Here is an 11095-nt window from a genome sequence, read left to right as displayed (position 1 = left end):
ATGAGGCCCAGTGAAGCCAAAAGGTTGGCTTTGGAAGTCCAGTATTTTTTTTTTTTTTTACATTACTCCACTCTAGTCTCATACATGACCTGTTGTAGCACTTCTTCTCCAATAAAAAATGTTTCATTATGATTATATCTGTTATATCTCTCTGTATTTCAAAAGATCATAGATTGCCCAATTACTTTATTGGTCTTTCAGAATTGTAAGAAATACTGCAGTACTGAGAATCTCTGTAAAAAAATTAAAATACAGTACTAGGGATCATCATGAAAAAAATGGCTTGTATAAAACCTTAATTTATTAAATAGATATATGAAAAGGATTCATTTTAACAGAACATATCGGCAGAAAGGAACGAATGTTTCCAATACATTTTTTATTGTCACATAATTTTTAATAAAACACTTTCAAAACATTCTGTACATTTTCACCTACTTATAACCGCGATAAAGCATGTATAAAGAGAAATTTATTTTGACTAAATGCCATGATGTCTCTGTACAAAGATGTACAATATGTACAGTCCCTTGATGTGCAACTTAAGCAAAAACAGGATCCATACCATTAGTTAAGGAAGAAAACATTACATGCAGAGAACCAAAGCTCAAAATCATTTCTTCTGTGCAAATAAATGATTCGTTTATAAACGATACCGAATAAATATATTAAGATATAGATATGTATATAAGCAAATGCAAGATCACCGGATTTGGTTTGACCATTCAGTTCAGCTAGACTCACATGCAGCTGACTGGACAGATGCTGTACAGGGGCACTCTGCTGCTCATTCAACACTGTTCTGACAGCACCATTTTGCTGGACTTCCATAACTTAGGTCTCAGGAGACTTTGGATGCCGCTGTGACTTTGGGAGGAACAGAAGAAACATCTGAAGATTTGAATTTTGGAAGATAAAGGCCAAATTTGTTTTCTATGCCAGCAAAGGTGGCTGCTGCAAGTCTGTATCCACCAATATGCTCTGGATTAGCTGGAGGAAGGTCCGATATTCTTGATTTTGGCATTGGTCCTTCCCCAGGATGTTTGCTGTTTAGGGAGAAAACACCTTCATTACCTTAAGCCACTCCCTATGTTTTTAAAAATTTTCTATTGAATTTAGCAGGATGTCAGAAGCAAAGACCTCGCCTTGTTCATCGAAGATGTACAATGTTGGTAGCCAACGCTTCCCTACACTCTCCTGTTAATGTGTCTCAACTTTATTCTAAGAAAAAATAAGGGCCAATTACATTTCCATGGCTGGGTTTTTGGCATCCCTCTTTAGCAGGCAAACAAGAATTGGTGCCAATCTGATTTCTGATCAAGGATGCTACATGCCTGTTCTCCCTGAACAACACATTCAGGGCCTCTCTTATAAAGCTGAGGTAGTGATGCTGCTGCAGTAAATGCACTGAAGCCCTTAGGAATTGGATGGGCTTTGGAGCATTTATCATGGCAGCATCGCTACAGTTTTCAGATACTGATGGGCAGAGTTTGCTTGTGTAAAGATTTCAAACCACCACCTATGGTTTAAAAGCTCTGTTATCAATCCCCTGAGCCATCTCAGGATCTATGCAACTAATTTCATAGAATTATATTTTAGGAAACAGAAAACCTAGTTCCACTTGGGTAAAATTCATATATAATGCAAAATAAATACCAATTACATGGCACTCTTTATTCATCACAGACTATTTTTCAGATTAATTTTAATGTAAATCTTGCACTTGCATGCAAGGTGGGCTTATATAAAACTTAACTGTCATTCATTATATATGTAATTTTAATTTAAAATTTACACCGTAATCAAGGTGGATTACCATGAAAGCATTAGAGCAAATAAAGGCCCCCCCCTTTTTTTTTTTTAAATCGACAGTCGTGGTGGTAATAGTTCCGATGCTCATAGGAATTCTATGAGCAGAGCTTTTACCGTTAAGGCTGGTGATAAAAAAAGCCAAACGCGGCTTCGTAAAGGGGGGTAAATTACCAACACTAGGCCAATAGAAAGGCCAATTCCTTTATGCTCACCTGGAATGATAAAGGTGTCAGAAATTTGTACGCACATCAGTACATGCCTAATCATATATTAGTTTAAAAAACGACTTGTCAGTATGGTATATCAATTCAAATTTACCTAAAAATATATCTTTACACTTGTTATTGCACAAACTTATCTGATGTGTAGATTACAGTTAGTTGCAATGATCAATCCAAGTGTTAAATCTCTGATATTTTATGAAGACATAGCAGCATGGCACACTTTCTTTTCACCTGAAAGTTCTGCCTGCACTATCATTTATTCAGCTACTTCGTATATTGTAAATATCAGAACTTACACTCCTCCAAAATCAATGTAGAACCATCGCTGCAGAAGCTCGTAAGTCACCAAAGTGACACCAAACTGAGGAGAAGACCTGAAGACTCGAGCTGAGGAATAATATATTTTCCTTAGAAGATCCGTTTTCCAATTCATTTTTCATGCAAAGAATTCAGTGTAATACATTTGAATTTGAACCTTTAATGATTGCGTATTCCCAGTGTTTCTCAAACTTTTTTTAGCTCCGGCACATTAAACAGAGCAAATGTTTTTCTTGGTACAATATAATTGAAATTATAAAATTGCAAAACCAACAAAAAATTAAATCCAACAGTTATTTATTTAAAGTTCTTTATTAAGCTATGTTTGGGTAATTGTAGCAATGGTGAAACTAAGGTAGGTAGATAGAATAGAATTGCTCATGAATGCAATGGATGTGCTTGTTTTTGAGTGCAAATTAACTCAAAACTCAGCTCAATAGTCAACAAGCAAACATATATTTCATCATCTACCATTTAATTTCTGTCGGAGTTTAAAATCCAAGTTATCAAAGATAAGAAGATCCAAATGGTTAACAATGCCTTGATTGCTTTGTTGCTCAAGTTATGAAAACTATTACTTAAAAAAATTAAAATAAAATTACTTGCTGTTAGTTATCAAGGACCAATTACATCACAGAATGATGCTTGTCTAGGCAGTTGTAACCTTACACACATGTAGATGCTAACAACACTGACAGACTCTTGCGTATGCAATGTACATGTTATTTAGTGTATACTTATGAAGGGAATTTTTTTTAAATAAAGTAAAATTCTGGAATCTCCTGTGGCACACCCAGAATCTCTTCAGGGCACATCACTGTGCCATGGCACATAGTTTGAGAGACACTGGTCTATACAGATATAGCCAATATTTGCATGGCCCATATACAGACTCTCCATGGATCAGTCAAGTTCATGTGCAGTCACTTGCTTACTATGCACTACAGAACAGCAGTGTGCATTAAAACCTGTTTAGTGCACATAGTGGAAACACAATGCATGCTAATGCCACCCAGAATGTCCCAGTTCTAAAGAACAAGAACAGCAAAAGCTTGCCACCATAACCTGAAACTCATTCCATTCAGCTAGCATCTTTCCCAAACACTGCATCTCACTTTTTACTGCAATGTGTTTGCTGGTTTGTCTGTTAAAACGCGGTCACAGATATACACAGCTGGATTGACACAATCTATACTATATATCTTTTGTGTCTAAAAACAAACACAATGCTTCCTACCTCCTGCTCCTTTCCAAAGGGCTCTAGGTCCTTCCTCTCTGAGTATCTTTCGGAAGCAGTCAATAACCCCGTTGTATGTAGTCTGGCCAGCGCGAGCTGCCACTTGCAGTCTTGTCTTGATGACATCAGCAGGGGTCACCAAAGAAGCAGCAGGTACACCTGGCAGAGGAAAACACTTTCATTTAGTCAACGAGTGTGTTTGTATGTGAGATAAAGCAGAACAATCTTTCAAGCCTTGCACATCACAACTAGACACTCCAACCCTTTGTAATCTGAAAATGAGTAAAATGGTGCGGTTGCCGTGTAAGTCCATTCTTCAAGGTAATATGTAGAAATAAAAACATAAAAGGAAAAAATACTACCTTTTTTATTGGACTAACTTAATGTAGTTTATGATTAGCTTTCAAAGGTAACCCCTTCTTCCTCCGATCAGAAATAAGCAAATGTTGGTATATATGTATATATATATATGTATATATATATATATATATATAAAAGGGAAACATGAAAGCATTTCAATGGCAGTTGGAGACAAAGCATTTTGAATTTCTTTGTAGTGGGAGACAGAGGCAAAGCAATTTAAAATAATCTGAAAATAAATTATATTAAAAACAAAAATAATATACATAGCTTTACTAAAAGCAAAACAGTATGTGTTCTGTGCTGTCATTTTGGTTATTCCATTCTAATTTAGGTTATTTCTTTCCTTCCAATGCAACACCTCTCACACTGATTTTTAATAGTCGATTTTGCAATTGTTGGGACTATAAAACATGGTAGAAATGCAGACAAACAGCTTAAAAAAAAATCCTGTTCAATTAAAAAAAACCCTGAAGAAATGCTAAATGCTTAAGACTTCTGAAGCTTAGTAGTGATTGATGAAAATTTTCCTGTGTTTAAGTGACATCTGAGGTCAATAGATGTGGAGATGAGCAGAACATACAGCTCGGTCCATTTAGAAGGCTCCACTCATTTTAAAAGCATCGACCTATCTTCCGTATATCATGGGTTATCAATCAATTTTATAATTAATATTAATACATGCTAACTTAAAAAGAGGTAGTTTCTCTGTTTAATTAATACAAAAATCAATAAAACAAATCCCTTCTTCCTGAATAAGTAAAAGAATGAGGCTGGGCTTCTTGCTTGCTCTATGTCTAGCAAAAAGTTGAGAGGATGAAGGATCCATGCTGAGCTCCAGGCTACACAATATACATTAAAAAAAGGAGCAAATTATACTCCTGGTGCGATTCTGCATAATGACGATTTTGCACAGAATTCTTCATGTGCATAATCTGCCCTCCTCTGCACAGTGTTCTTGATAAGCTGTGTTGTGTGAGCACAGAAATATGAACAGCAGGTTCTGTGAGCTGATAGGGAAGAGGAGGTAGTTTGGCTGTGTCTATTTGAAGAGCTAAGCACTACAATTCCACAGGAGGAGAGTGAGCCAGTAGCATCTCCATCCTGCACTGCACAACTCTCGCTCTCGGAGCTGTGTCGTATCCAAACACCCATGGCACTCTTGAGAGACTGAAACAGTGCAGGTTTCTGGGCAACTTGTGGCTCATACCTCTTAGAGAGCTGTGCCATGAACGAAGACAGCGGTGCCTACTTCACAACTCCAGAGGTGAGCAAGAAGAGGAGGGGGACAAGGGAGCAGACTGGTGAAATCTGCTTGAAGTGAGTGAGGTAGTGACTCACTGGTGTAGGTTTCAAGTGAGAAGAACTAGGATCAAATTTCAGAGAAAATCTGGTGGGGGGTGTGTGTGGAAGAGACAAGTTGGAGAAGGGATTGGGACGGGGAAGGAGTGAGAAAACATTTGTGATGTAGTGTATAGGAGAGGGGGGATGAGCTGATAAGATAGACAGAGTGATTGTGGTGACAACTTGGAGGGTGGTCTACTCCCATATGGGTGGTGTATCTGGTTTCATATGGCCATCAACTGGTATATGTGTCATCAATTCAGAACAGCACTAGGTTGCTTTTAAGTACTGGCTACTGCAAGAATTAGCACCATCTGTAGCTCAGAACTCCAGAAGCTGTAATTAGGGCGCATTACGACAACTCTCCAGCTGAAATGCTGCATTCAGTCTCTCTGCTATGGCTTTGTCCATTTCAGTAACCCTTTCACTCCTTGATGATCTAATGGTCCCATGGATTCCCTCATAGGCTTTCTGCTTCTGAAAAAGTTTTTACTGGTTTTGTCTCTTCATATTCTCTTTGAGACTTCTTTTTCAATGTTTTGCATCTAACTTGTCAGTGCTTACATTGCTTCTTATTTTTCCATTCTTTGGAAGATGTTCTTCTGACTCTAATAGCCCCTTTCACTTCACCTTTTAACCATGCTCTTCTTTCCACATATCTGGTCAGGGCTTCCAAGATGGTATTTTTAAACAACGCCCATGCCGGGAAGGGGTAAAACGTGGACCTCACGGACCTGACGGAACTTGCGGATCTAAAACTGCACGTCCTTAAAAATCTGAGGTCCGTGCCGCTTGTAGTTAGTTTCTGGCTCTGACAGACCTCGATGACAATTTAGCTCTGACGGATCCGTCTCAGTATAGGGAGGGAAAAGTATTAGGATCTGTCAGCGCTAAAATGTAATGTAATTTATTTCTTATATACCGCTACATCCGTTAAGTTCTAAGCGGTTTACAGAAATTATACATTAGAATTATAAGAAAGAAAGGTACTTAGAAATTCCCTTACTGTCCCGAAGGCTCACAATCTAACTAAAGTACCTAGAGAGTAATAAAGAAGTGAAAAGTAGAGATAGAGGAAAAATAATCAAGTAAACATTCTAACAAGACTGTTTTGAACTAAGTACTTTGGAAGGTAGAAGAGAGGAGAGAAAGGAATAGATGCAGAAGGAGGAACCGTTAGACAAAAGAATTCTGGTGAATTTTAAATGATAGAGATAGAACAAAAACAAAAACAAGTGGAAAAACAATGAATAAGATTAAAAATAATTCAAAAACTGGAAAAAAATAAAACATTATTTTCAATCCACTGTTTAGATAGAATGTCATCGAGGTCTGTCAGAGCCAGAGACTAGTGCTGGAGCGGCTCTAAAATGAATCCTTTAAACCGGTTTCCTGCAGTCCTAGTAAATTTAAAAATCTGAGGTCCGCGGCTCTGACAGACCTCGATGACAATTTAGCGCTGACGGATCCATGTCAGCATAGGGAGGGAAAAGTATTAGGATCCGTCAGCGCTAAAATGTCATAGAGGTCTGTCAGAGTCAGAACTATCTATAAGTGGCACGAACTTCAGATTTTTAAGGATGTGCGGTTTTAGATCCACGAGGTCTGTCAGGTCCGCGTTTTACCCCTTCCCTCCCATGCCCAGTTTAAAGCTCTAACCTTTGCAGTCAATCCTTTTAGCTTCTTTTTAACAATTTCCTAATTTATGACAGTTGCTCTTTTGAAAATTAAATGCTGCTACAGTAGATTTCCTTAGTGACTTCACTCCAGATATGAACTCAAATTTGATCATGTTATGGTCATTGTTTCCAGTGGACTCAACACGTTACCTCTCATACTGTGTCTGGAATTCCACTAAGGGCTAGGTCTAAAACAGCTCCTCCACTTGTTGGTTCCTGGACAAGTTGTATCAAGAAACGGTCATTTATTATATTTAGGAATTTTACCTCCCTAGCACTCTATGATGTAACATTTATCCAGTCAATGTTGGGGTAATTGAAATCATCTATTATTATACTGTTGTCCAATTTGCCAGCTTTCCTAATTTCTATAAACATTTCATCATCTATCTGTTCATTGTGTCCCAGCAGACAGCAGTACAGCCCTACCAGTATACTCTTTCACTTCACACATGCACAGTATAGTATAAGGATTACATGCTATACTATCTATGTCACATAAAATGTTTATTTTGTTTGACTCAATTCTCTCTCTAACATATAGCACAACCCCCCTTAAATTTGATCCACTATCATTATACTATAATTTGTACCCTGATAACACAGTGTCCCATTGATTGTCTTCCTTCCACTAGATCGCTGAGATGTCTATTATATCTACCTTTACATTTAGTGCCATTTTCTCTAACTCTCCCATCTTATTTTTAGGCTTTTAGTATCTGTATACAGACACTTCAAATTTTTTCCCTGCATCAACAGGCTGCTTAGAAGTTGATGGGGATAATTTGCACCCTTTACTCGGTTTTCCCTTTAAACACTCCTGGCTTCCTTTTACTATTCTTGAAATCTTTCTATTGGGATTTTCTAAATGTCCTGTTTCAAGGATACGCCACACCAAACCATGCAAACCAGTGTATCAAATAAGGGGCCTCAGCAGTGTTTACATCCCAGGGCCAACTCCCAGAAGTCTCTCACCGGGGGTGGACAGATCCAACTCACTTCTATTCTGCTCTGTTGCTGTTTATCCACATTATGCAAATGTAATTAGCTCTCATTAAAATGACACTAACTCAGGCAAAGAATACAAAGTGCTCAAGTGTAAACCAAGATAGGCGAGAGTGACACTGAGTTTTAAAATGGGCCTCATGAATATAATTTCCATATTTTCTACATTAGGCTTCTTGCCATGCTCCTATATATAGTGGTCTTTACCTGCAACAGCACCAGCTGTAAGGAGTTGAAATGCTCCCACGCGACCATTTTCATCAGAAAGCAAATGTTTGCCGTGAGCATAGACAGGGAAATAGATTGCCGAGAAGGGTATGTCTCTGAGGAAGCATGCTTTGGCACCCTGTTACATAAAACATAAAAACAAACATGTTACATCAGTAGCGCTAGAATTAAGAATGGCCAAGGTGCCCAAAGCCGGAGCTTACAATCTGACAGTGGGTCCTAAGGAAGCTGCCAAGTAAACAGATTCAACTCCTGCTACTTCTTAAGCAGCAAAACAAGTTGAAACCTGCATCTTTATGGATCTCAGAGACAACATGCCGCTGTCACACCGATTACATTTCTGTCAAAGATACTGCAATGTTTTATGATGTTCAACTTCACAAAATGGCTTTTTTAGAAAAGTTTCAATTATAGTTTATCATTCTTAATATACTGCCTAACTGCTTGGGCAAACCCAGCAGTTTACAAATAAAAATTGCAAGTAATTAAAATCAAGAAAAGAACACTGTACAATAGGAGAGCCTCTTGAAAGAACCTTTGCCCCAGCCTTAACCTAAAAAATATTAAAAATTAAAATTAAAACAAGAATTAATTCAGCCTGTCAACCACATCTTCCACTTTCCTCATGTGCTGATCCTCTGGCAGAGAGACCCCAAAGGCTTGATTGAAAAAGTGAGCCTTCAATCATTTCCTAAAACATGACAAAGATTGCTCTTCACGAAGGACCCCTGGTAAAGAATTCCACAATGTAGGGGCTAAATAAATTTTAAAAAATGCTCCCTTGTGTGTCAACTGAACTGCTGGAACCCTAAGCAACAAAGCTGAATTTGACCTTAGAACTCATTTTGGCACTTGTACAAACATAGATATATGATGGCAGATAAAGGGCAAAGGGACCATCCAGTCTGCCCATTGGCAGCACCCTCTTTCTCCTCCTCTCCCCGAGAGATCCCACGTGCCCATCCCACAGTTTCTTGAATTCAGACATAGTCTGTCTCCACCACCTCTACCAGGAGACTATTCCACACATCTACCACCCTTTCTGTAAAAAGTATTTCCTTAGATTACTCCTGAGCCTTTCACCTCTTCACCTCATTCTATGTCCTCTCACTCTGGAGTTTCCTTTCAATTGAAAGAGACTCGCCCCTCATGCGTATTTATGCCACGTAGGTATTTAAATGTCTATCATATCTCCCTTCTCCTGCCTTTCCTCCAAAGTATACATATTGAGATTTTTAAGTCTGTCCCCATAGGCCTTATGACACAGACCATCAACCATTTTAGCTGCCTTCCTCTGGGCCTACTCCATCCTGTTCATATCTTTTTGAAAGTGAGGTCTCCAGAATCGTACGCAATATTGTAAATGAGGTCTCACCAGAGTATTATATAGAGGCAATAATACTTCCTTTTTCCTACCTAGGTACCTAAGCATCCTTCTAGTTTTCTTCGTCACCTTTTCAACCAGTTTGGCTACCATAAGATCATCACATGCTATCACACCCAAGCCGCACTCCTCTTTCATGCCCAAAGTTCTTCGCCCTGTACCATTCCCTCGGGTTTCTGCAGCCCAAATGCATGACCTTGCATTTCTTAGCATTAAATCTTAGCTGCCAAATTTCAGACCATTCCTCAAGCTTCACTAGGTCCTTCCTTATGTTTTCCAAGCTATCAGGGGTGTGTCTACTCTATTGCAGATTTTGTTATCTGCAAAGAAGCAAATCTTACCAGTCAGCCCTTTAGCAATATTGCTTACAAAAATGTTAAAAAGAACAGGCCCAAGAACTGAACCTTGAAGCACACCACTGGTAACATCCCTTTCCTTAGAGCGATCTCCATTGACCAATACCCTCTGTCGCCTTCCAACCAGTTCCTGACCCAGTCCGTCACTTTGGGGCCCATCCCGAGGGCACTCAGTTTATTTATTAGATGCCTGTCAAAGGCTTTGCTAAAATCTAAATTTACATTTACTGCTGTCCCTCTATCCAATTCTCTGGTCACTCAGTCAAGAAATACTAAAATTGCTCAGTTTTATTGGCTGTCTGGTATATAATAATAATAATAACTTTATTCTTGTATACCACATTACCATGGAAGTTCTATGCGGTTAACAAATAAGAGACTGTACATTTACAGCGAAGTTACAATTTCAGTAATGTTACACTTACATTTAGGACGATACATTTACAGTGATGTTACATTTACATTTTAGAAGATAGATTTACGGCAAAGTTTTTTTTTTTTTTTTCTTTTCCGCTAGGTTGACATATACTGAGTAGTTACATTTGCTGTAAGTTACCTGCTGCGGTGTTACATTAGTAGAGTTACATACGGCGGAGAAGAGACTGGGGGAGAGTCGAGGTCAGAGGGGGAGGCAAACCAAAATCTTAAAATGCATCCTACAATATATACTGTATACTGGCATCCAATGATGTTTAATAACATAAAAATTTATTTCTATACTGCAATACCATTAAGTTCTATGCGGTTTACAAAATATAATTTAAAAAAAAAACTGCACTTATGCAGTTGAATATAATACATTAATTTCCTAAAAATTTTGCAAAAAATACATTTTTAATTGTCTCCTAAAATGCTGATAAGAACAAGAAGTCGCTAACTCAGATAAAACCAAGTTTTTTCTGGCAAGCCCAAATGATAAAATCAAAGATTCAAAAATTTCCTTGAACACTCAGGACTTCCCTATTCTGGGAGTGACTCTCGACCAATACCTTACTTTAGACGCTCACATGGATCTACTGACCAGAAAATGCTTCTCAACATTATGGAAGCTAAGAACCATCAAAAAATACTTCGATGCAGCATCATTTCGTCTACTGGTACAATCTTCTATTCTAAGCATGCTGGACTATTGCAACATTATTTACTTG

At 38.2% G+C, this 11095-nt stretch overlaps 1 protein-coding gene across 5 annotated transcripts in view; it reads right to left on the bottom strand.

Annotated features, from left to right (window-relative positions):
- Nucleotides 1-360: 360 nt before the first annotated feature.
- The window catches only part of SLC25A12 (solute carrier family 25 member 12), a 167063-nt gene continuing 156328 nt past the window's right edge, over nt 361-11095 (bottom strand). For all 5 annotated transcript variants that reach the window (XM_033944419.1, XM_033944420.1, XM_033944421.1 and 2 more), the window contains 4 exons: nt 8187-8325; nt 3592-3750; nt 2333-2423; nt 361-1046 (listed from right to left, as the gene is read on the bottom strand). In XM_033944419.1, the coding sequence (XP_033800310.1) occupies nt 842-1046; nt 2333-2423; nt 3592-3750; nt 8187-8325 (594 nt within the window). In that variant the 3' untranslated portion in view covers nt 361-841. The remainder of the gene's footprint in view (nt 1047-2332; nt 2424-3591; nt 3751-8186; nt 8326-11095) is intronic.

Source organism: Geotrypetes seraphini, chromosome 5, assembly GCF_902459505.1.
Source record: "Geotrypetes seraphini chromosome 5, aGeoSer1.1, whole genome shotgun sequence".
Lineage (NCBI taxonomy): Eukaryota > Metazoa > Chordata > Amphibia > Gymnophiona > Dermophiidae > Geotrypetes > Geotrypetes seraphini.
The sequence above is the reverse complement of the archived record's forward strand: the minus strand, read 5'-3'. Positions and strand labels throughout refer to the sequence as shown.